Here is a 21,676-nt window from a genome sequence, read left to right as displayed (position 1 = left end):
ACACATGTGGCTCAAACCTTCAACCAGTGCAGATTAATCAAGGGTTCCAGCCTCTCCCCAGGTCTCTGAACTTAAAAAATTGTTAACTTCATTTATTTCTTTTTTTGCAGGGCAATGGGGGTTAAATGACTTGCCCAGGGTCACACAGCTAGTAAAAGTGTCAAGTGTCTGAGGCTGGATTTGAACTCAGGTCCTCCTGAATCCAGGGCCAGTGCTTTATCCACTGCGCCACCTAGCTGCCCGCCCCCATTTATTTCAATATAATTGGTTTCCTTTGTAATCCCATAGATTTTATGCATTTAAAAGCATTACTCTGAAAAGAAGTCTCTAGATTTCACCAGACCTGCCAAAGTTCCCATGATAACCAAAAGTTAAGGACCCCTGACATAGCTGAAACATAGTAGCAAAATACACGGGGAAAACAAGCAGCAAGATCATTATTACGCTCTACTAAGCAATGAAAATAATCTCTCACAACTATCCCATTTCCAACGGGGAAATGAAACATCCTGATGCTGCTGAAAATCCCATTGCACCTTGATGAAAGAAGTTTTGTGCTGTGTCTGAATCTCTCTCCATGCAGCAATTTTTCTTAATCCAAGCCATCATTTGTGATGCGGGGATGGGATTAGGGGTAAAATTGATCACTGAGTTGTCCCAAAAGAATTACAAGACTCAGTGACTCAGTTTCCCAAGTTTTATTGCAGTAGTGAGTGAACACAGGGAGAGAACCAGAAAAGTGGAAAGGTATCTCTCGAATCGGAAAAGGAAGGATAGTTACATTTATAATATGGATAAATTGATTATCAGTCTCATTATAATAATCTCTACCTCAGGGAGGTACAGGGGAGGGTTTATCCTAATTTGGAGTTCCTGGGGGCTTAAACCAACCCCCAGGTGGGGACCTTTTTCCGTGGAGGTGTGTTTTTGAGGTTTACATGTCATTAGGTAAATCTGGGGATAAATTTGGCCTTTTCTGTGCATGTCATTTTTTGATTCCCATGTCCAGTTTCAAAATATTTTCATTTATCATTTATTTCCAGTGTGAATTTCTATACCTTGTCAGTATATTATTGTTATAGTTAAGGTCTCTCTGACCTGCCTCTTTATGTTTTTGTTATGGGTGGTGATTAATGAGGGTAAGACAACCTAGACCCTGACTTGTTTCCCAAATTTTAAGTTATCCATTAACTGGGGTCTGAATCCCTCTTGGAACTCATGTAAATTAGAGCTTGGGTCTTAGGTTTTTCTGTTAACCCCCTTTTTGCCTCCTACATCAATTTAAACCCAAGCCCCCCCAAAACTGTTGCTCTCCTCAGAAGCCATTTCTTCACTGCTGTTGGCTAAAACATTCTAGGTGCCTGATGTGTAACTGCTCTGCTGCTGCTGCTGCTGCTGAGAAACAAGCCTTTGGGTAGAAGCCTCTTTGTCCTACTTTTCACCTGCCTTAAGCTCCATCAAGCTGGCGTTCAAAGGGCCTCTCTAAGGCAGCTGTAACTGCTGCTCTTAACTTCTCACACTATCTACATCTTACTCTCTCTTGCTGAAGCTTGGTATAAACACATCCAATTCCTTTTGCCTCCTGACTTTCCCCTTCCATCCCAATCAGTCAATTCCATCTTTTTTTTTTTTTTTTTTAGTGAGGCAATTGGGGTTAAGTGACGTGCCCAGGGTCACACAGCTAGTAAGTGTTAAGTGTCTTAAGGCCGGATTTGAACTCAGGTACTCCTGAATCCAAGGCCGGTGCCTTATCTACTGCACCACTTAGCTGCCCCAGTCAATTCCCTCTTATGCAAATTATATTGGTCTACATGAGTTTCAAGATGGCAAGAGGTTCACTGTGGTGGGGTGGGTTAATATGGATACAAACTGCTGACCTCTCCCAGTATTCCTGCCATCCTGGTCAAGACTTTGTCCCCTTTATAAGCCTGTCTCCACTTCCTTGCCACTCACTCTTCTCTTCTGGTTTCTCTAACTATCACTGATGACAGTGTCCTGTGAAAGGTCAGCGTTCATTTTTGGTCCACTCCCTTATTGTCAGATCCAATGATCTTTTTCAGCCCTCCTATTTCTTTTTTTTTTTTTTTTTTGGGTCCATGAGGGTTAAGTGACTTGCCCAGGGTCACACAGCTATTAAGTGCCAAGTGTCTGAGCCCGGATTTGAACTCAGGTCCTCCTGAATTCAGGGCTGGTGCTTTATCCACTGCACAACCTAGCTGCCCCAAGCCCTCATGTTTCTGGATGTCTCTGGATCACTTGACATTGCTGACTACCACTTCTCCATCTTGGTCTCTCAGGCACCATACTCCCCTTGTTCCACTCCCAGACATTTGCTTCTGGTTGACTCCAGTTTTTTTTGCAAATTCAGTCAGAAGGGCTTTAAAGAAAAATCATGAGGGAGGCAGAAGACTGCAATAAGGTATAATCTTGTGAGAAAACTCACAGTGGGAGAAGTATGGGTGATGACATTTAGTTGAAGGTTAATGAAGGGGGAAATAAAAATGTCATTGAACTATAAAAGAAAAATAATATTGTCACTGAACAATACTACAAACCACCTGGACAGAAAGAGGAAATAAAGAGTTAAGGAAATAAACCTGGCACAGTCATGGTCTAGTAGTTGTGGGGAGCAGTATCTTCCATGGATTCTACCATGTAGTATCAACTGGTTTTTTTTTTTTTTTTTTTTTTTTTTTAGTGAGGCAATTGGGATTAAGTGACTTGCCCAGGGTCACACAGCTAGTTAAGTGTTAAGTGTCTGAGGCCAGTTTTGAACTCAGGTACACCTGACTCCAGGGCCAGTGCTCTATCCACTGCGCCACCTAGCTGCCCCTCAACTGGTTTTTCTTTAAAAGATTTGATTGGTCCAGAGGATTACTGTTTGAGCCATTGATGTAGTTTCCTATTTTCTTAGGGCAGAATGAGACTGAGGTCAAAGGAAAAAAATCCAAAGGGGGACACCAAGAGGAATCTTTCTCAGCAATGATGGTAGAAAGATGCAGAAGGTACACTTTTTGCCCCTCCAATTTAAAACAAGGTAGGGAAAATGAGTCAGGTAAAGTGGTAACAGCTAACAGGAGAATGACTAAATGAATATGGGAGAGCCTTCATTTGCAGCTCAAACCATATAAGACATGGGAAGATTCATACTGGAGTGAAGCCTTACACAGTCAGTCATAACCAGTTGGATAACTAGAGCATGAGTATGCTTCAGTATACTGCTTAGCTATGTGATATCATTCAATATAGGAGCTGAATGATTGGGACAGGAAGCTGCCTGCTTATGCTATGTCCAGAACAAGAGGGCTAACAGGAGTACTATAGCATTGTGCAGTGGTAAGACCCTATCCAAGACGTTACATTTCTGTCCTAGACCATCAAAGCCCCCAAGTATCACCAAAGGGAAATGGATGCTGAGGGAATCTGGAATCAAGGTATGAGGAGGAGCTGAAGGAACTTATGGTATTTTGTTGGAAAAATACCGGGCAATAGGGACAACACTGTGTGATCCAGGAAGGGAGAAAACAGGACTGTTAGGGAGACTGGGATGGAAGACTTTGGCTTAAAACTAGAAAGCTTTCCTAACAATGTGAACCATCACCGAAGGCATTAAAGCAGAATTGAGATGACCTCAGGGATCCTAGGGTCACAGGTTTAGAACTAGGAGTTTCTGGGATCATTCAGTAAGCTCAGAGGCATGAAGGGAACTGCACTAGGGTCCCATGGCTGGCATCCAAGGGGCTATCTGAACCCAAGCCTCAAGGACCCCAAGTCCCATACTCTGCCTACTGCACTGGAAAGCTTTTATATTGTGATGAGATTTCAACCATGAGCATGAAGTTGAACGAAATGACCCTTTCTGCTCCTACCAGCTCTAAGATTATATCAATCTATGCATATTACTGGAGAATGCAGAAGGCAGAGATGAGAAACCATTCAGCCCAACTACATACCTTGAAAGCCTTTTTTGAAAATTAAAAAAGGGCAGATATAAGCTTAACTACCTCTGTGAAAAGCTGTGCTGAAAAATTCTTTCTGAGTATTCAAATTATTTGGAATCCATGTAAATGGGGAATTACTTAGTTTTATTATAAGCCCAATGAAAAGCAGAAGGTGGGAATTCCTGTTAGAGATTGGTTCACAAGTGAACCAATTTAATTTCATAGGTCAAGAACAATGTCTATCTGTTCTTTCATAGGATGGGGAGTTTCCAGGCCCAGGAAGTCCTTGGTGCTATTCAAAACTGTGCAAGGTACTGTAACCAAATGTACCATGCACATAAATCAAAGAGTCTGGGCACAGTGAGAACTGTCTTTATTACCATTCATTTTCAACAATGATTACTGGAACTTAAAAAAAAGTCTTTATAACCTAATAGTTACTGAAAAAGCCAAACCTTCCCAGCCCATTTCATATTCTCTTTCAACCATTTCAGGGCAGAACAATGTTCCAAACTATACACCTGTTCCATAGTAATATTCACTGTCATGTGTTTAATGAAAAGCTTGGGGTCCGATATGCGAGCAGCCATGATAAGTCTCTCCACCGCTGTTCGGTAGTCGTCTTTGCTCCGCACTTTGTCTTCTTCACACCTGTAAAAGTACCATTTTATCAAGCACAAAATTGAGAAGCAACATAAAGTTTGCTTTCTTCCTGTGATGCCACAATCAAAGCATCGAGATTATATAACTTTCTTGCCATGAAGGATGCAGTGGAAAAAGCCCTGGATGCAGAGTCCAGAGACCACCTCATGGTAGTTGTTTCTTCATTTATAAAATGAAGGCTGAGGCCACAGAAAACTAGGGAATAGAAGAGCCAGCCTTTGTCAAACACAGCATTATAGCTACTCTACTACAGGGAGGCGGCTATCTTCCCTATTTGACAGACTGGAGGTTCAAATTTGCTAAAAGCCTATTAATGCTTGCTGCACTGCAAGGATTTATGGACAGAATACTTTCATAGGTGCTTGTCGATGTACCTCATCGTGCCTCTTAGATCTCTTCTACTTTCTCCACTCACACTAACAAACTGCTCTAGTTCTGGCCCTTATCTTTCAACAAAGAGTCATTCACGTGTCAATGGATATTTGTGTCATGATATGAAATAAAACCTCCAGTGAAGTCCCCAAGAATGGTGATCAGTCCAGAGCTGTTTAACATTTTCATTAATGTCTTTTCAAATCAGCAGATGACAAAAAGTTGGGGGACGGAAAGAGCTAGCTAATACACTGAATGAAAGTTAGGTTTCAAAAGATTCTGACAGGCTAAAATGCTGGACTGAATATAATGAAATTTAATAGGGAAAAAGGTAAATCTTACACTTGGATTAAAAAAAAATCAATCCTACATACGTTTGTCTTAAAAAGGTCTGAGGGCTTTAGTGGATTTCAAGTTCAACAACAATGTGATGTGGAGGCCCAAACACCTGTGATCTGAGGGGGACATAGTGCCTGGCACGTGCTAAGTGCTTCATAAAGTAGGTGGAAATCCCACGGTATTTGGCTCTGGCCACACCAGCTGGAAAGCATCCAGAGAAAGGCAGCAGGAAGATCTTGGAAGCTCTAGTACTATGAGTATCAATGAATAGAACCACGGATGTGAGAAGCTTGGAGGGGAACATGATTGCATGTCAAGTACTTGAAGGACTGCTCCTTGGTCCCAGAAGGTAGAACTAATGACAATGAGAAGACATTGTAAAGAGACAACTTTGGGTCGGAGGGATGGAAACATTTCCCTACATTTAGAGCTACTGCAAAGTGGAATGAATTACCTGAGGAAGTAGCAGGCTCCCCCTGGACAGGTCTTCCAGCAGAGTCTGGGTGAATCCTCGCTGGATATTCTGTCTAGGCAGATACTGGAGAGGACGGCCTCTCAATTCCCTTCTCACTCTGAGATTATAAGTGACTGTTACTATATAACCTTCTAACTTGTCCCTCTGCTTCTTGCCTCTTCTTTTTCCAACCTAGTCTTTCACCATTTTTAGTTTTAAATGAACATTTCAATTAAAAAGTCACTGACACCAAACCAATGAAGTATATATAACTATCACTTATTTGAATACTAGTCATACTTGGTAGTAGGTTCCCTTCCTTCCACAAAGTTATGACTATCAGATGGAGATATTTATTACTTTCTTCTCTTGACAACTGCTGACCTCTTGGCTAGTCTTCCTTTGCCCCAGTAGGGCTGCCTTGGCAGATTTGAGCCCTGCCTCCCCTAGGACAACAGTGAATCCCAAGTAGAGGCAACAAAAAAGTTTTTCTCTTGAGAGAAGCCAATCTTGTTTAAGAGAAATCAGACTGAACCCCCAAATCATGAATCACAGGTCATGACAGGGAGAGAATCAGGCAATTTTTTGAGAAACCCCCTAAGATTATTTTGACCATCAGATTTGAAATAACTGACAGAAAAAATGGGAGGCAACATGGTACAATGATAGGAAAGAATACAGGACAAGGAGTTAAACATGATTCTGGTCCTAGCTCTGTTACTAAATTGAGCAAGATCCTTAAAGCCATAAAGCTTCATCTATATAATACTGTTAAGAAGATGGGCTTAGGGGCAGCTAGGTGTCGCAGTGGATAGAGCACCGGCCCTGCAGTCAGGAGGGCCTGAGTTCAAATCCGGCCTCAGACACTTGACACTTACTAGCTGTGTGACCCTGGGCAAGTCACTTAACCCCAACTGCCTCACCAAAAAAAAAAAAAAAAAAAGAAGAAGAAGATGGGCTTATTTCAGGGAAAAGCTGGGATTGTTAAAAAGCCCTGTACAATTTTCCAAAAGTAATCCAGCCCGGTTTCCTCCTCCTGCTCAGTTTTGGATCCGGCTCAGTGACCAATATCTGCCCAAGATGTACGACCTGCTGGAGCAGCTCTGCTGGAAGAGCAGCACAGTCGGATGAAGCCATCTTCATCCGCTTGGTTTTTACTCTGTGGCTAATTAACTTCTGAGGTTTGTTGTTTGTCCTTCATTCCCGAAGAGGATCGCGGCAATGGAGTGATGACGTGATCTGCACTGAACTGGATTGAAGGGAGGCCTGTGCAAGGTCACCAGCCTCACTCTCTCCTCCAGAGCCGTCTGGGACCAGTGGCAAGGTATCTATCAGGACGACTGGAGATGGCCCTGGGTGTCTGAGGAAATCTGTGTTAAGTGACTTGCCCAGGGTCATGCAGCTAGTAAGTGTCTGATATGAGATTTGAACTTAGGTCCTCCTAAATTCGGGGCCAGTGCTCTATCCACTGCACCATCTAGCTGCCCCTTTGAGGGCTTATGGATCTCACAAAAACATCCTGCAACATTCCAAGGCATAAGGCAATCAACTTATTATCCACAAACAGCAGTATCTGGAGGACCTTGCCATCTACAGAGTTTGGTGCTAGATATACTTCATGACAGTAGCAAACACTTTGGGAGAATATGTATGTTCTTATTTTTCTTTCTTTCTTTCTTTTTTTTGGGGGGGCAGGGCAATGGGGGTTAAGTGACTTGCCCAGGGTCACACAGCTACTAAGTGTCAAGGGTCTGAGGCTGGATTTGAACTCAGGTCCTCCTGAGAGCAGAGCCAGTGCTCTATCCACTGCGCCACCTGGCCGCCCCCCTATGTTCTTATTTTTAACCTTGTTGGATGATAATGAGAGGCTTGTCGAAGGTTCTCTCTTTCAGGAATCTTCTATAATTTTGACATATTCACGGGAAATTTAGTTTCCTAAAGTTATAACATATAATATGGGAGGAAAAAAGAATCGTTGTCTTTCCTTATGGAGTATTTGATGACTTCTTGGTACTGTGTTCCCCTTCCCCACTAGGGCTGCCTTAATATATGAGATATTAAGTACTAAAATCACCAACTCTAGAGAAACTTGTCAGCTGAAGAGAGATGAACCTTTAGTCAAACCAGGTAAAGAAAACTGAAATATGAACACATTTAAGGGCACAGTCCCTTTTGGTTTATTCAAACGGCATAAGTAAAAATCTTTGGGGAATTTCTCATTATAACATATTAGAGGATGACAGCTACAACAATGATATTTTGATCTTAGAATTTTATTTTTTAAAAATTTATTTAATTTTTTGCAAGGCAATGAGGCTTAAGTGACTTGCCCAGGGTCACACCGCTAGTAAGTATCAAGTGTCTAAGGCCGGATTTGAACTCAGGTCCTCTGAATCCAGGGCCGGTGCTTTATCCACTGCATCATCTAGCTGCCCCCTGATGTTTTAATCTGAAGGCAGATTTCTGGGGAAGCTAGTTCATAGTTTGAAAACTTTGACTAAAAATGTTACTCATTAGTGAATCATTTATTTGGTCTTCTTCCATGGATTGATATATTCTTATCTTTGTATGCCCATGGTCTCATAGCTATAACTGAGTATTTGTGCATTAAGGTCAAGCTGCAAAAAAATGTGCCCCCAGTTAAGACAAAGCAGAATAGAGGTAGGGAAGGAGACAGAGACATGGAGGAGGAGAGGAATATATGCAAAATTATCAGGTAGTATTTTTTTTTTGCAGGCAATTGGGGTTACAAGTCACTTAGACTTGTCCAGGGTCACACAGCTAGTAAGTGTCAAGTGTCTGAGGCCGGATTTGAACTCAAGTCCTCCTGAATCCAGGGCCGATGCTTTAACCACTGCGCCATCTAGCTGCCCCAAAATTATCAGGTAGTATTGAATTTGGATTAATTATTCTTGCCAACTAGGCACTAAATTCTATTCTTTCTATGTTACTAAAGGGCCCTCCAAATTTGGCATTTTGGAAAAAGCCCTATTTATAGCTCTGTACATAGTTGGTATTTGCTAAGTGTTTACCAAATGGAAAATAACTAATGATTATTATTTCAAAATATGCATAATGTGAGAAGACATTAGTAGACTTTCTGTAGCAGTTAAGTATGAAAGTTTGAGGACCTTCAGGGAACACATGATGGCTCAGTGGATAGAGTGTTGGGCCTGGAGTCAGAACACCTGAGTTCAAATCCAGCCTCAGACATTTACTATGTGACCCTGGGCAAGTCACTTTAACTTCTGTTTGCCTTAATCCACTGGAGAAGGAAATGGCAAATCACTCCAGTATCCTCACCAAGAAAACCCCATGGACAGTATTAGTGTACTATGCTCCACAGGGTCAAGAAGAATTGGACATGACTGAACAGCAAGGGAAGAAAAACAGGTAGAATAAACTACAAGTAGTATTGTTTTTCTTAGTCAGTGTGAGTTGTCACCTGCCTTGCATAAATGGTTATGCCGGTTTTGGCAAAGGGATTGAAATACTAGCCCAGGAGTCAGAATATTTGAGTTGTATTTCCTACTTTTGATACCATTTAATCAGCTTATATGCCTCTGCCTAAATATTTATGAAACAGAGATAATCTGTACTTGATATAAGATGATATGAAATATCTGTGAAAATGGGAAATGCCTATAAACGTCTTCAAACACACACTCCATAGGTGTGACTTTTCAATATTTTTGTAAGCTCCCTCTCTGTTTTTTTTTTTGTTGTTGTTGTTGTTTGTTTTTGCAGGGCAATGGGGGTTAAGTGACTTGCCCAGGGTCACACAGCTGGTAAATGTCTGAGGCCGGATTTGAACTCAGGTACTCCTGAATCCAGGGCCGGTGCTTTATCCACTGTGCCACCTAGCCGCCCCCCATAAGCTCCCTCTCTTAAAAGCTTCCACATTCGTGAAGATGGTCTAAAAATATTCTTGAGGATACAATCTGGTAATTGATTAGCTTAATCTGGGCATCTGGTTTATAATACCAATAAATCAAAATAAAACTTCAATATCACTAAATCCTGTTGGTTCTTGAAGCTGTTCTCTCAGGCCTACATTCCTATTTCCACCACCCAAGTCCATACTTTCCTGACTTTTGGTATGGGTTATTTTAACAGTATCTTAACTGGGTTTCCTGTCCTGGTCTGCTCCAATATCAATCTTTGTAAAGCACATCTGGGATTATAAACTTTCAGAATGTCCTCTTTGCCTATAAAATATAGCCCAAACTCCTCAATATAAGATCTAAGGCTCTCTAGTGATTGGCCCCAATCTACCTTTCCATCCTTTTTTCTTACTATTCTCCTTCACCGACCCTTTGTTTTCGCCAAACTGAACTATGAAGTTCTTTGAACATCCCAATACTTCCCTACCCCTTTTCACTCAACTAATCTCTTCAACTCAGATTTCCCTACCCTAATTTTTTGCCCATGTTTCCTAGTTAACCTAGTTAACCGTTTGACACGCTACATTCTCTATGAATTCTCTCTTATATCCAACCCTGAAAAAAAGGAAGTTGATAATCCAATTCAAAGAAGAATCTAAAGTCGGTGCCCTCAAAGGCGTCTGTACCTGCTTTCAATACTTTCCACATCACCTCCAAATGTTTTATAGGTTCTTGGCTTGATGGGACCTTAGAAATCACGGAGTTCAAGCTCCTTGTTTTACACATTGCTTGCCCAAGGTCACAAAGGTAGTAAGTAAGGTACTCAGGGTTTTCTGGGGTCTTTCTCTTTTACCAATGGCTTCCTGTTACCATTACTATGTGCCTCTGTCCCCTGCCCAATCAAGTTGTCAGTTGTCAATGGAATATAAAGTAAGATCCACAAACCTTTTCAGTACTATCTGCAGTGTCTGTGAAGAAGCACCAGGACTCTGAATACTACTAGCATTAGATACTAGAAAAATTTCAATAGCTAAAAGCATTTCAATCTCAGACAGGTAGGAAGGAATCAGCAGAAGTTTTCGGTACAAATTCCCCTCCAATGGTGGATAACAACCCAGTGACAGAGCACCTAAAAGTTAAATAACATATTCATTATAGGTCAAATAGTACAAAAACTTTATATATATATATATATATATATATATATATATATATATATATATATGTGTGTGTGTGTATATGTGTATACACATGTAATATGCATATGTATACACACATATACATACATATATATGTGAATAAAAACTTCCAAACTTCTAAAATCTACATTGGGATCACTTATTTGCATTACATAATAATGTAATTTTCCATAAAAGTATTTTATGAAAGCCTCAAATAATTTTTCCTGGTACATTTAAAACATGAGCCAATTTATACATTTTAAAATGTAAAATGAAGCAGCAAACATTTCTCCATAAAGACCGTTGAGCATCTGCCAAGAACTGACTTATTTCAAGCAAAAGTTACTACAAATATGAGAATCCTAGATGGGAGAGTCCCATGAAATTTGCTTTAAAGGGACCTGGCTTCACAAAAATGAGAGGTACCAGCATTTCAAACTATCTTAAAACATGTACAGTGGTGGGGGAAACAGAAATGAATCATAAAGTTTTTCACCTTATTAAGTACCTAAAGGACACTGTACTTGAGTACAATTATTTTATCTACCCCAGATTCACAGAATCTCAGTCAGGAGGGGCCTCTCAGAGGCCACCCAGTACAAAATGTATATCTCTGAATAAGAATCACCTCTATGACACAGTATGACCTCTAAGAACTAAGTAAGTTGTATTCTATTAAATGTTTAAAATATTAGAGTTAAAGATTAAATTACTGTATTATATATGTATATATATATATATGAATAAATGATCACTATGAAAATATACTTAATTCTCTATTGTAAATTCACACATCTTTTCTAGGTTGGTATGGCATATATAGTTCAAAACTGCATTTAAATTATATGATATCTTTTGTTATTTTAATAAAATAAAATTTAATTTCAAAATTGGTAAATGTACCTTAAAATATAATAGTTTAAAAATTCATCAAACATATAAATAACACATCTGAGATTTTAAGATTCATATGGATTTCAATTGTAACTTACTTTTGTAATGGGCTCTGGCTTTTGGCCATAAACAACTTCTCCCTAAAGCAGTAATTAATCTTCTGAGAAAAGAAAAATCAATAGGGATGTTCTTTGAAAACATGAATTCCGCTACCGAAGAGGACACACCCAGACTATTGCTCTCTATACAAGCATCTAGAAGCTTGTTAAAAAGAAGGCTATACTGCGAGACCTCCACAGTTTCTGAAATGAAGAAAGGATATTAAATTTACTAAAGTGATCTGATTGAGTAGTTTTCAAACTTTCCCCTCTTGGATTACCATAATCAGCCCTCAAACCCTACCCACATCCCTACCCACCCTCGAGCATGCTACTGTTACTTTCAGCCACAGTGACATCACTTTGACCTGTTAATTGTACCATCTGAGCACCATAAATATTTTCTATGTACCTATTCAGTGATGATGCCTAAACTCTGAAGTGAGGCCTTATTATCCCACTGATGAGCTCTTGCTTTTGGGCACTGATGTTGTATCCTTATGCCTCTTCCCCCTTGTCCCCCAATCCTCAACAAGGTGTACAATTTTCCTTAATAAAGTTACTTCTTTCATAAGGTTCAAACTGTCTGAAGATGACTGACAAATCTAATCGCATACTGAGCTCTACACCTTTGGGGCCAGACTTAGGAGAAAGCTGTAGATTCATCAGGAAGAAGGTGAGAATTGGGAGGTCAGAGAGATGCTGGTCATAAGAAACACAGACTTGGTTCTCCAGAAGGAAGCTTCTCCATGGAGGAACTTCAGGGAACCATATCAGCCTGAGAGAGGGCACTAAGGGCATACATAGGATTGAAGAATTAGAGCTAGAAGGGACTTCTGGGGAACAGCAAGTCTAATCTCCCCATTTTATAGAGGAGGAAACTGAGGCCCAGAGAGGCTAAAGGACTTGCTGAAGGTCACATAGGTGATACATGGCAGGTCCTTTGTTGCCAGTGCTTAACTACTGGATCTGTGCCTTCCATTTTCTGGTACTATAAACACTCTACAGGACTGAGAAAGTGGGGTCTCTAGCAACCTTGAGACCTTCTTTTCTCAAGTAAAAGCCTCCAAGGAAGACCTGTGAGTCTGGAGGACTACAAAGGGCTCACCCAACAAGGAGGTCTATTTGTCAGTCTTCTGTGGTAAGGGCTATTGGGCTTGCTTAAATTAAGCTATGTTTTGTGAGCTTGGATGCTTGCATGATAGCTAAGAGTCTTTGGCTTTTTTTTTTTTGCAGGTAATAGGGGTTAAGTGACTTGCCCAGGGTCACACAGCTAGTAAGTGTCTGAGGCCAGATTTGAACTCAGGTACTCCTGAATCCAGGGCCAGTGTTTTATCTACTGTGCCACCTAGCTGCCCCACGAGTCTTTGGCTTTTTTATGGTGATGCCCTAGACCTGCACCAACTTCACTGGATTTAGAAAAGAGAAGGTCAAAAGAAACCTTTGAAAACTATTGTGTCAGTGCAGTACTGGGCTCAGAAGCCACAATGTGCAGGAGGAGGAGGAGGAGTGGCTGGCTGGCTGGCTAAGGAGGCAGCTAAGGGAAGAGATGGGAAAGATGAAGGAAGCTTAAGGAGAAGGCAGGGTCAAGAGAAGGATATCTTCAAGGACAGGTGAGGCTTGAGAATTTCTGCGAGCAGATAGATGGGAAGAAACCAGTCAAGTGGGAGCAACTGAAGAGAAGAAAGGAAGTGGGACTGATCAGTGGGTTTCTGGAGGAGACAGAAGGAAAGGATTTAAGGACACATGCTCCTCTGCAAAGGAGGGAAGGATCTGAAGACAGGTGAAAAAAAAGCATCTCAATTCTTGTTCTGCTCTGGTTTCCTCCATTTTTGTAAGTTCTAGCCCACTTTGTGGGGGAATCTGTAATAAGTTGTTACAACTGATTAAACTTCAAAAATGAAAGCTTTAGTAATACTGAAAACATCGTATAACTAATGACATAAACCGACCTCAGCATTATCACCCTTAGATTGTCAGAGGTGTGCCCAACTTTAAGGCTATATTTAAAAATTCACACAAAAGACATTGGGGATAATTAGTGATGCTGAAAGCTTATTACTCAATGTTTCTTTAAATATCAAATCCTAGGCTCTTCAAACATTCTATTTATAGATTTACTACTTTGATAGAGAGGCTAGGGAAGAGAAATCAGTGAAAATGAAGCTGGCATTAGAAGCCACTGATGAATGAAGGCCAACTTAAAATAAAGAAAAACATATCTGAAATTCCAATGTAAGTAAAAGGCATGATTTAATTTATAAAAAAGTAACATCAATAAGCTATTGGATAAAGTGAGGGGATACTTGTGAGACAGATGTCGTAACCAGACCAGAGTTTCAGAGTTAGTCTCCTATAAGAACAGATTGAAAGGGGAGATAGAGGTAATGGACACAGATTTTTCCAAACATACCCTGAGAACTTTGGAAACCGGGTAAGTTCTGGAGAACTTCAAATGTCTGTCGGTAAAGGCTCTTTGCCAAGATCTCATGTGCAATTGTACAGAGCAGGTTATGTCTGTTGAGGACATCCATTCTATCGCAAGGCCACAGTGGCGTATTTATTATCCATTCTGACTCTTAAATGAAGAAAAATGTATTTAATTATGATTATTTCATCCATGCAAATTAAGGCTATTAAAATTCAATTATCCATAATCTAACGATGTTTGCAAACATTTTATAAATTTGTTCTTGGAGAAAATAGCAAAATTTTAATTGGTGCTTAATCAAAAGAGGCTTAAATCATTAAGAAACAATTTATATGGTAGTGCTATATGTAGCAGCCACTATTCTAAACATATTGATTTTTTTCATTAAAAGTAGTCTACAGTTTTTAATTGATATCAGACAACATAAATTCTTAGTATCGAATTTCTATGGCGAAAAACCAAAATGTTTATTAGGACCTGAATAACACAAATGTTAAAACAGAACCGTTGAGTTCATTCATTTGGATATTTTTTCCAACAATTAGTGAATGGGGGGGGGCACAAATGGAGGTGTATGTTTCCTCAGGAAATCACAGACTGACAGGAGAGAAAACATGCATTTCTGTATTGAACTAGGTAACAATTACATGCCAACACATCTATGCTATTCTAGATCAAAGCTTCTTAAACTGTGGGCTACAACTCGAATAACAATGTGGGGCAAAGACTGGCCACAGTAAGAGGTTATGTACCCCTCTTTTATATATTTATAAAAATTTCTTGGGTGAAAAGGGGTCGTGAGTGGAGAAAGTTTAAGAAGCCCTGTTCTAGATGGCAAGGAATGACAAAGACATTTTAATTAGCAATATGTGTACTGGAAGTAATAGAGTGATGTGGTAAAATAAATAATGGTCTTGACATTAGAAAGAGCTGGGTTCAAAACCAGCCTCTGATATTTGTGAGCTCTTGTAAGGGATAGTGGACTGCTGAGTGGGAGGGACAGAAAGAGCTGGTGCCCTAAACCATAAGTAGGAAAATTGGGAAGAGAGACGAGTCCTTTCACCTCTGTGAGTCTTAGGCCACTTGCTAGACCGATTTAGGGCTAACAGTTTGCCAGCTGGTGACGAAGTCACTGATCTCGGACACAGCTATGTATCTCGGCTGATGGGCTGTGGAATCCTGAGTCTCTGTTCTCAAAGGGAGTGTGGTGGTACTTGGGAATGAGCTTTCATTTCTAAGTTAAACATCTGGGTTTAGCAGGAGAAGCAGTTGGGAGTTATACTGGTTCTTGAGGGAGGAGGTGACTGGTGGGTAGGATTAATACACTGTCAAAGCCTCCCCATCCTAGGGATTCTGAAGCCTGGGTGGCCTTCCTGAAATGTACAAGTGAGGCCCCCATGCCCAATCTTTTGCTCTTCTTCCCTTCACCGCCCCTCCCACGTTCCAGTCCAAAGCTGCCCCCAGAGCTCCCCTGTAGCCTCTGGAATACTTCCCTTCCTTCTAAATCTTCCCTCTACCACTTCTCGCACCTTCTGGCTCTGTCCTGATGACACAGCCTCCTTCGTCACCCTTTTAGCCCTGGCTCCTGTCTCTACTTGCAGGCTCTCCCTCTTCTACCATCATTCAGGAGCCTCTTGTCCTTGAAGGTTCATTCGATCCATATCTACCAGCCAATCAAAATCCTGGCAGCTCTTGTCTTCTGACCTTTAGGACACTCTACTTTCCTCAATGAGTTCAGGACCTGACTCTCTTCTTCTCGACTCCTACCCTTATTTTAGGGGATTTCAACATGTGTATTGAACCTCACAGGTCCTCAGCTTTCTTATTTCCCATCTCGGCCATGTATAAAGATGGTCATGACTTTGATCTTTTCACTACCCACACATACACCACTTCCATGATTGGGACCCTGAAGTTTCCTTATTTCATCAATCTCTTGTTACACCACTTCCTCTGTCTTCTAATTCCAAGCCCTGTTTTCTGTTCACCCCTTGACTCCTCAGTTCTCATCCAGACTCTCACCCTTGTGCTACCCCCACCAGCCTCCTTCCCCCATCTTGATCCCTTGGTAATTCAGTTCAACTCCATACTGTCCTCTTCAGCCCCTTGCCTCCCCTCAACCTCAGATCTCTTTCACCATCTGCTGCCTTTCCTCCTAGGCATGTGCTACTGAATGATGGTAGAGGAAACCAACCCATCATCTTGTACGCTTGTTATGCTAAATGACCTTGGCTAGGCTCCCAAGGCAGAGAGGCAACCTTGAATACCTTACCATGGTGGCTCTCTGAAACCTTTTCATCCCTCCTCAAACCTTCCCCTTGACTACTTCCCTGACCCGCTGAGCAAAGCACCTGGCACCATATTTTATTGAAAAACAAAGCAGAACAGAAGGTCATTCGCTGAGAGCTCCCTCTTCTCCCCTCCTCCTGACCTCCTCGTATCACCAAGATGCCTTCTGCTACTGTTTCCTCTTTCACCCATCTGACATGAAGAGGTAGCCTTCTCTTTGCCAAGGCAAACCCCTCAGCACACACAAGTGGTCCCATTTTATCCTGCCTCCTCTATCTTCCATACTCTCTCACTTACCTACACACATGCTTATATTTCCCCCACCTTTAAAAAACTCTCACTTGATGAAGCTATCTCCACTAACTATTGCCCCGTATCTCTCCTGCTTTTGGGGGTTAAATTCCTTGAGAAGGCCATGAACAATACGTGTCTTCACGTTGTCTCCTCTCACTCTCTTCTTAACTCTGCATTCTGGCTTCTGGCCTCCTCATTTAACCCAAACTGCTTTATCCAAAGTTACTAACAATCTGTTATTGGCCGAATCCAATGGTGTTTTCTTATTCCTCATCCTTCTTGACCTATCTGCACCTTTTGACAGTTGACTACCTTCTTGAAATTGTCTTCTGTCTAGGTTTTCAGGTGATGACTCTCTCCTGGTTCTCTTCCTATCTATCTCACCACTCATCAGTCTTCTTGGCTGGATCTTCACCCTGGTCTTCTCAGAGGACTACTCTAGGTCCTCATCTCTTTTCCTCCTATATCGTTTTACTTGGTAATCTCATCAGCTCTGATGGATCATTGGACCATCTCTATGCTAATGGTTCTGGACTCTACTTATCCAGTCTTAACTTCCTTCCTGACCTCCAACTGCCTCTGGGACAACTTGAATGGATGTCCTGCAGACATCTTAAACTCAACAGGCATAAAATGGAATTTCCTTTTCTCCCAAACCCTGCCCCCTTCTAAACTTCCCTACTACTCTCAAGGGCACTACCCTTTGTCCAATCTGTTGCCAAGACCTATTGATTTTTCCCTTTAAGACACATGTCTTAGTAACCTTTTCTCCTCTGATACTCCTACCCAACGGGCTGTCATATCCCAAGCCTGGACCACTGCAATAGACTGCTGGGGGTCTGCCTGCCTTCTCACACTAGTCCATTTTCCACTCAACTGGTAAAGAGATCTTCCGTAAGTGCAAGTCTGGCTGACCATGTCACCTCCCTATCCTCCAAATAAACTTCAGTAACTCTTTATCACCTCTATGGTCAAATACAAATTTTTCTGGAATCTAAAGCCCTTCATAAGCTCTCCTGTCTCTACCCTTCCAGTTCTCTTACACCCTCACCCCTCACCCAGTTCTTTGCAATCCAGTGACATTGGCTTACTTGCCATTCCTTGAACAAGACACTCCCATCTTCCAACTCAGGGCATTCTCTCTGGTTTTCCCCCATGTCAGGAATGTTCTTTTCTCTCATCTCCATCTACTGTCTTCCTTCAAGTCCCTCTCTATGAGAAGCCTTTCCCAATCCTCCTTCATTCTAATGCCTTCCCTTTGCCGATGGCTCCCAATTTATCCTGTCTGTTGATGACTTGGCCATATCATGTCCACCATTAGGCTGTGAGCTCAAGGACAGAGACCATCTGTTATCTTTCTTGGTATCTCCAGTGCTCACTTGGCACAGCGTCTGGCACACTGGAGGTGCTTAATAAGCCGTTAGTGACTGACTGCCTCCAGTGTTTCTCCAGCTCTCCTTTCAGAGAAGCTAATCAGGAAGATGGTCACACAGCCAGCAGGAGGTGACAAGGGCCTATGGCCATTTAGAATGAAAGTATCTATTCTTGAAATATGGAATCAGAAGAACCCTATGGGTTAACAAATGGGAGTGGAAGGTTGGAAAAAACTTCTCAAACAGAAGCCTCGGGGTCTGTTAGTGAAGGAGAGGCTGAACAATCGCTCAGGTCTGTTATGGGGGGGAACGTCTTCCTGTATGGGTGGACTGGATGCCCACTGAGATTCTTTACAGCTTTCCTATTTGGATTCTGTGCTAATCTGAGAAATAGCTATGAATCCCTCAACAAACGGCCTCCTTCTCCCTTTGAAGATTCTTCTATCTAAATGGATGGTCCTTTGGCCGGCACGCAAGGGTGGCCTGCTGTGAAAGAGGCTTTCCAGCAAAGCAGATGCCACATGGAGCAAAAATGTGGTTCAAGTTCTGTTCCTGGCTTTCTCCAGTGCAGTGAGAGTCTGTCTTCATCCCAGCTTCTACATCTGAATCAGCTTCACAAACAACAATCGGCCATGTATTTCCACCTCCGGCTGTCTGATGTCTTCCTTGGTGACTTCTTCTACCTCACTCACAGTGAAGTATTAATCCTCAGCTGGTGCTCTCTCTGCCTTGGTACTTCTCACTGATATCTCTAAAATACTCTCTGGGGTCCATCTGCCAGAGACCCAGACGTTCAACACCTGCCTAGTCCATATCATCTGACTTGGATTTCTTAGACAGCCATCGCAGGCCACAGAGCCCTGCTCGATTTTAACCCTAGAATGGGAACCACTCCTATGTAAAAGGTTCACAGCGTTGAAGGAAGGCCCCCTGGAGGCCCCCTTGGCCAAACTATATTGCTCTACAAGTAGAGGACACTTTCAACAAGATCTAACTTCAGGGGAGAATCACACTGAAATCCAGCCACTTTAGATTAGGCAGGGTTTGTTTGTCTGATTCAAAGGAAAATCTCTTTTCCCACACTTAGATAAAACTAACTGGTTCAAACTGAACCCTTCCAACTGTGGGTCAGTCTTTGCTTGAGCCTTCTAAACCTGGCTGCTCCAGACTCTCCCATCCTGCCTTCTACCAGTCCCTGGGGCCGAGGTTGCTCTAGCATCTTGTCATCTGCCCTGCCACCAAGTGTGGATCTCCACTGTCCCCAGGGAACAATAAGCAGTTCAACATTACCACTCATCAGAACAAGGGCAATGTGAATCGGAATACAGACCAACACACAACCTCAATTCTTTTAAACTTGAAGCATATAAATATGACTTACCCCTCAATACCCAAATGGCACCATCCATACTCCCACTTTTTAGAAAAATTTCTGCTGCCACATTAACAATCTGGCACCGTGATGCCAACTTCTCAGAACCGGTAAGTCCTTTTAAACTTGTGAAATGGATTTGTAGTTCATGAAGTTTATCAAGTACCTTCCTTCCCTGGAGTGAAAACAAGCTAATGATTATATTATGCAAGACATTTAGAGCAACAGTTAATTATTATTCATTACAATTATTCAATTTGTGAATTATCTAGGACCTTACTGTCTTTAACTATGGACTACCTTTAAGGGATTTCAATAGTTACTAGTTGTTCAATCAACAGGTAGATTCAGTTACTCAAATAACAAGCCAAAAGAACTGAGTTTGACCGAAATTTGCCTTTTCTTATCACCTCAGATACAGGTCTCTCAGAAGAGAAGTAAGGCCCAAATTAGACTTTTCAATTATCTGTCTATCTTGATTGCCCCTTTTCTTTTATTCTAGATAACAAAGTCTGCATCCTGGTATTTTTCCCACTAGAAGATTAAGGATATTGCCAGACTGAGCCATTTAAAAAAATGTCTTTCCTTCTAGCATGGAGGTATATAAATTCTTAAGAGTCATGTAATATATTGCCAGGTCTTATAAGGGGATCTCAGAGATGCTTGGGGGTCAATATGAAGGACAGAGAACACTTTCAACTATACAGAAATACCTAAAAATGACAGAGTAGAACAACTTATCTATGGAAAGCCAGATAGTCTTGTTAAACACATTGACCTCTTGGATCACCAAGGAGGACTGACCTCAAGAATTGTACTCAACTGGGTAACTACAATACCAATCACCAGTAGTTATTAAGTGTATACTGAGGGTACAAAGAAATGTAAGACAGCCTCTGCCCTCGAGGGGCTCACAATCTAATGGGGAAGACATCAAACTAAATACAGAATTAATTGGAATAATCAACAGGGAGGGGACTGGAATTAAGGGGGATTGGAAAAAATCTACCTTCTGTAGAAGGTGGGGTTTTATCTAGGACTTGAAGAAAGCCAGGAAACAGGGATACACCTTAAGCAACAATCAAGAATCATGATAAATAAACATGGAACTTATGTAAAGTTCTATTAAAATATTCTAATAGAGGTTTTTAAAACATTAAAATGTGCCTGGATTTGAAGTACTCAGCATTTTAGCTCTAAAAGGTAAGTGGTGGGGACTCAAGCAATCCTAGAATAACCTCAGGAATATGCTAAATTTGTTAAATATTGGTTTTATTTCCTATGAGAGAACTGTGACTATGTATGTGCTTAATAACAATAACAGGTGGCATTTCTATGTGCTGTGAGGTCTGTAAAGTGCCTTCCATGTCTTGTCTCTTTCAGTCCTTATAATAACCTTGTGAGGAAGGTACTAATCTCCTTCCCCTTCCTCTTCTTTCCATTTTATAGACAAGAATCCCATAACTAATCAGTATCTGAGGTAGGATTTGAACTCAGGTTTACCACAGTGCATGGCAATTTACAATACAAAATAACCTTATACCACCGCCCTCACCAATAAGAGACATTGGAGCACCTGACCTAGGGAAGGCCACCATCTTTCTTACCTTCTCCTTAGGCCCTGTTTCTCCTCCCTGCTCTGTATTCCATGGCTCTCACTTCAATGAAATGAATGTTGAGGGCTTTTTATCCCAAAGGGCAGGCTTGGATTTATGTCTTATAGATTTATGGAGACTGGTGTTATAATAAGCAGTTACTAGGTTAAGCACAACACTGAAAGAAGACCTTATATTTTGATCCCAGAGGTCAATCTCTAACACCAAGATACATGTTGGGTAGGTTTTATTTTATTTTATTTTATTTTATTTATTTATTTTTGTGTGTGTGAGGCAATTGGGGTTAAGTGAGTTGCCCAGGGTCACACAGCTTCTAAGTGTCAAGTGTCTGAGGCTGGATTTGAACTCAGGTCCTCCTGAATCCAAGGCAGGTGCTTTATCCACTGTGCCACCTACCTGCCCATTGGGTAGGTTTTAAGGGGACATACAACTATCCTCTAGTCACTTGGCCAAAGCCCAATTATCTCTGGCATTA

At 41.4% G+C, this 21,676-nt stretch overlaps 1 protein-coding gene across 1 annotated transcript in view; it reads right to left on the bottom strand.

The window, feature by feature from the left end:
• Positions 1 to 2,787: 2,787 nt before the first annotated feature.
• TOPAZ1 (testis and ovary specific TOPAZ 1) overlaps positions 2,788 to 21,676 on the bottom strand; it is a gene marked incomplete at its 5' end in the record, with an annotated part of 59,671 nt that continues 40,782 nt past the window's right edge. The window contains 5 exons of the mRNA XM_043969019.1: positions 2,788 to 4,592; positions 10,599 to 10,782; positions 11,827 to 12,030; positions 14,240 to 14,404; positions 19,595 to 19,760. Of these exons, the coding sequence (XP_043824954.1) occupies positions 4,379 to 4,592; positions 10,599 to 10,782; positions 11,827 to 12,030; positions 14,240 to 14,404; positions 19,595 to 19,760 (933 nt within the window). The remainder of the gene's footprint in view (positions 4,593 to 10,598; positions 10,783 to 11,826; positions 12,031 to 14,239; positions 14,405 to 19,594; positions 19,761 to 21,676) is intronic.

The sequence above is a fragment of the Dromiciops gliroides genome, chromosome 5 (assembly GCF_019393635.1).
Source record: "Dromiciops gliroides isolate mDroGli1 chromosome 5, mDroGli1.pri, whole genome shotgun sequence".
In the NCBI taxonomy this organism is placed as follows: Eukaryota; Metazoa; Chordata; class Mammalia; order Microbiotheria; family Microbiotheriidae; genus Dromiciops; species Dromiciops gliroides.
This window is presented reverse-complemented; position numbering and strand designations above follow the sequence as displayed.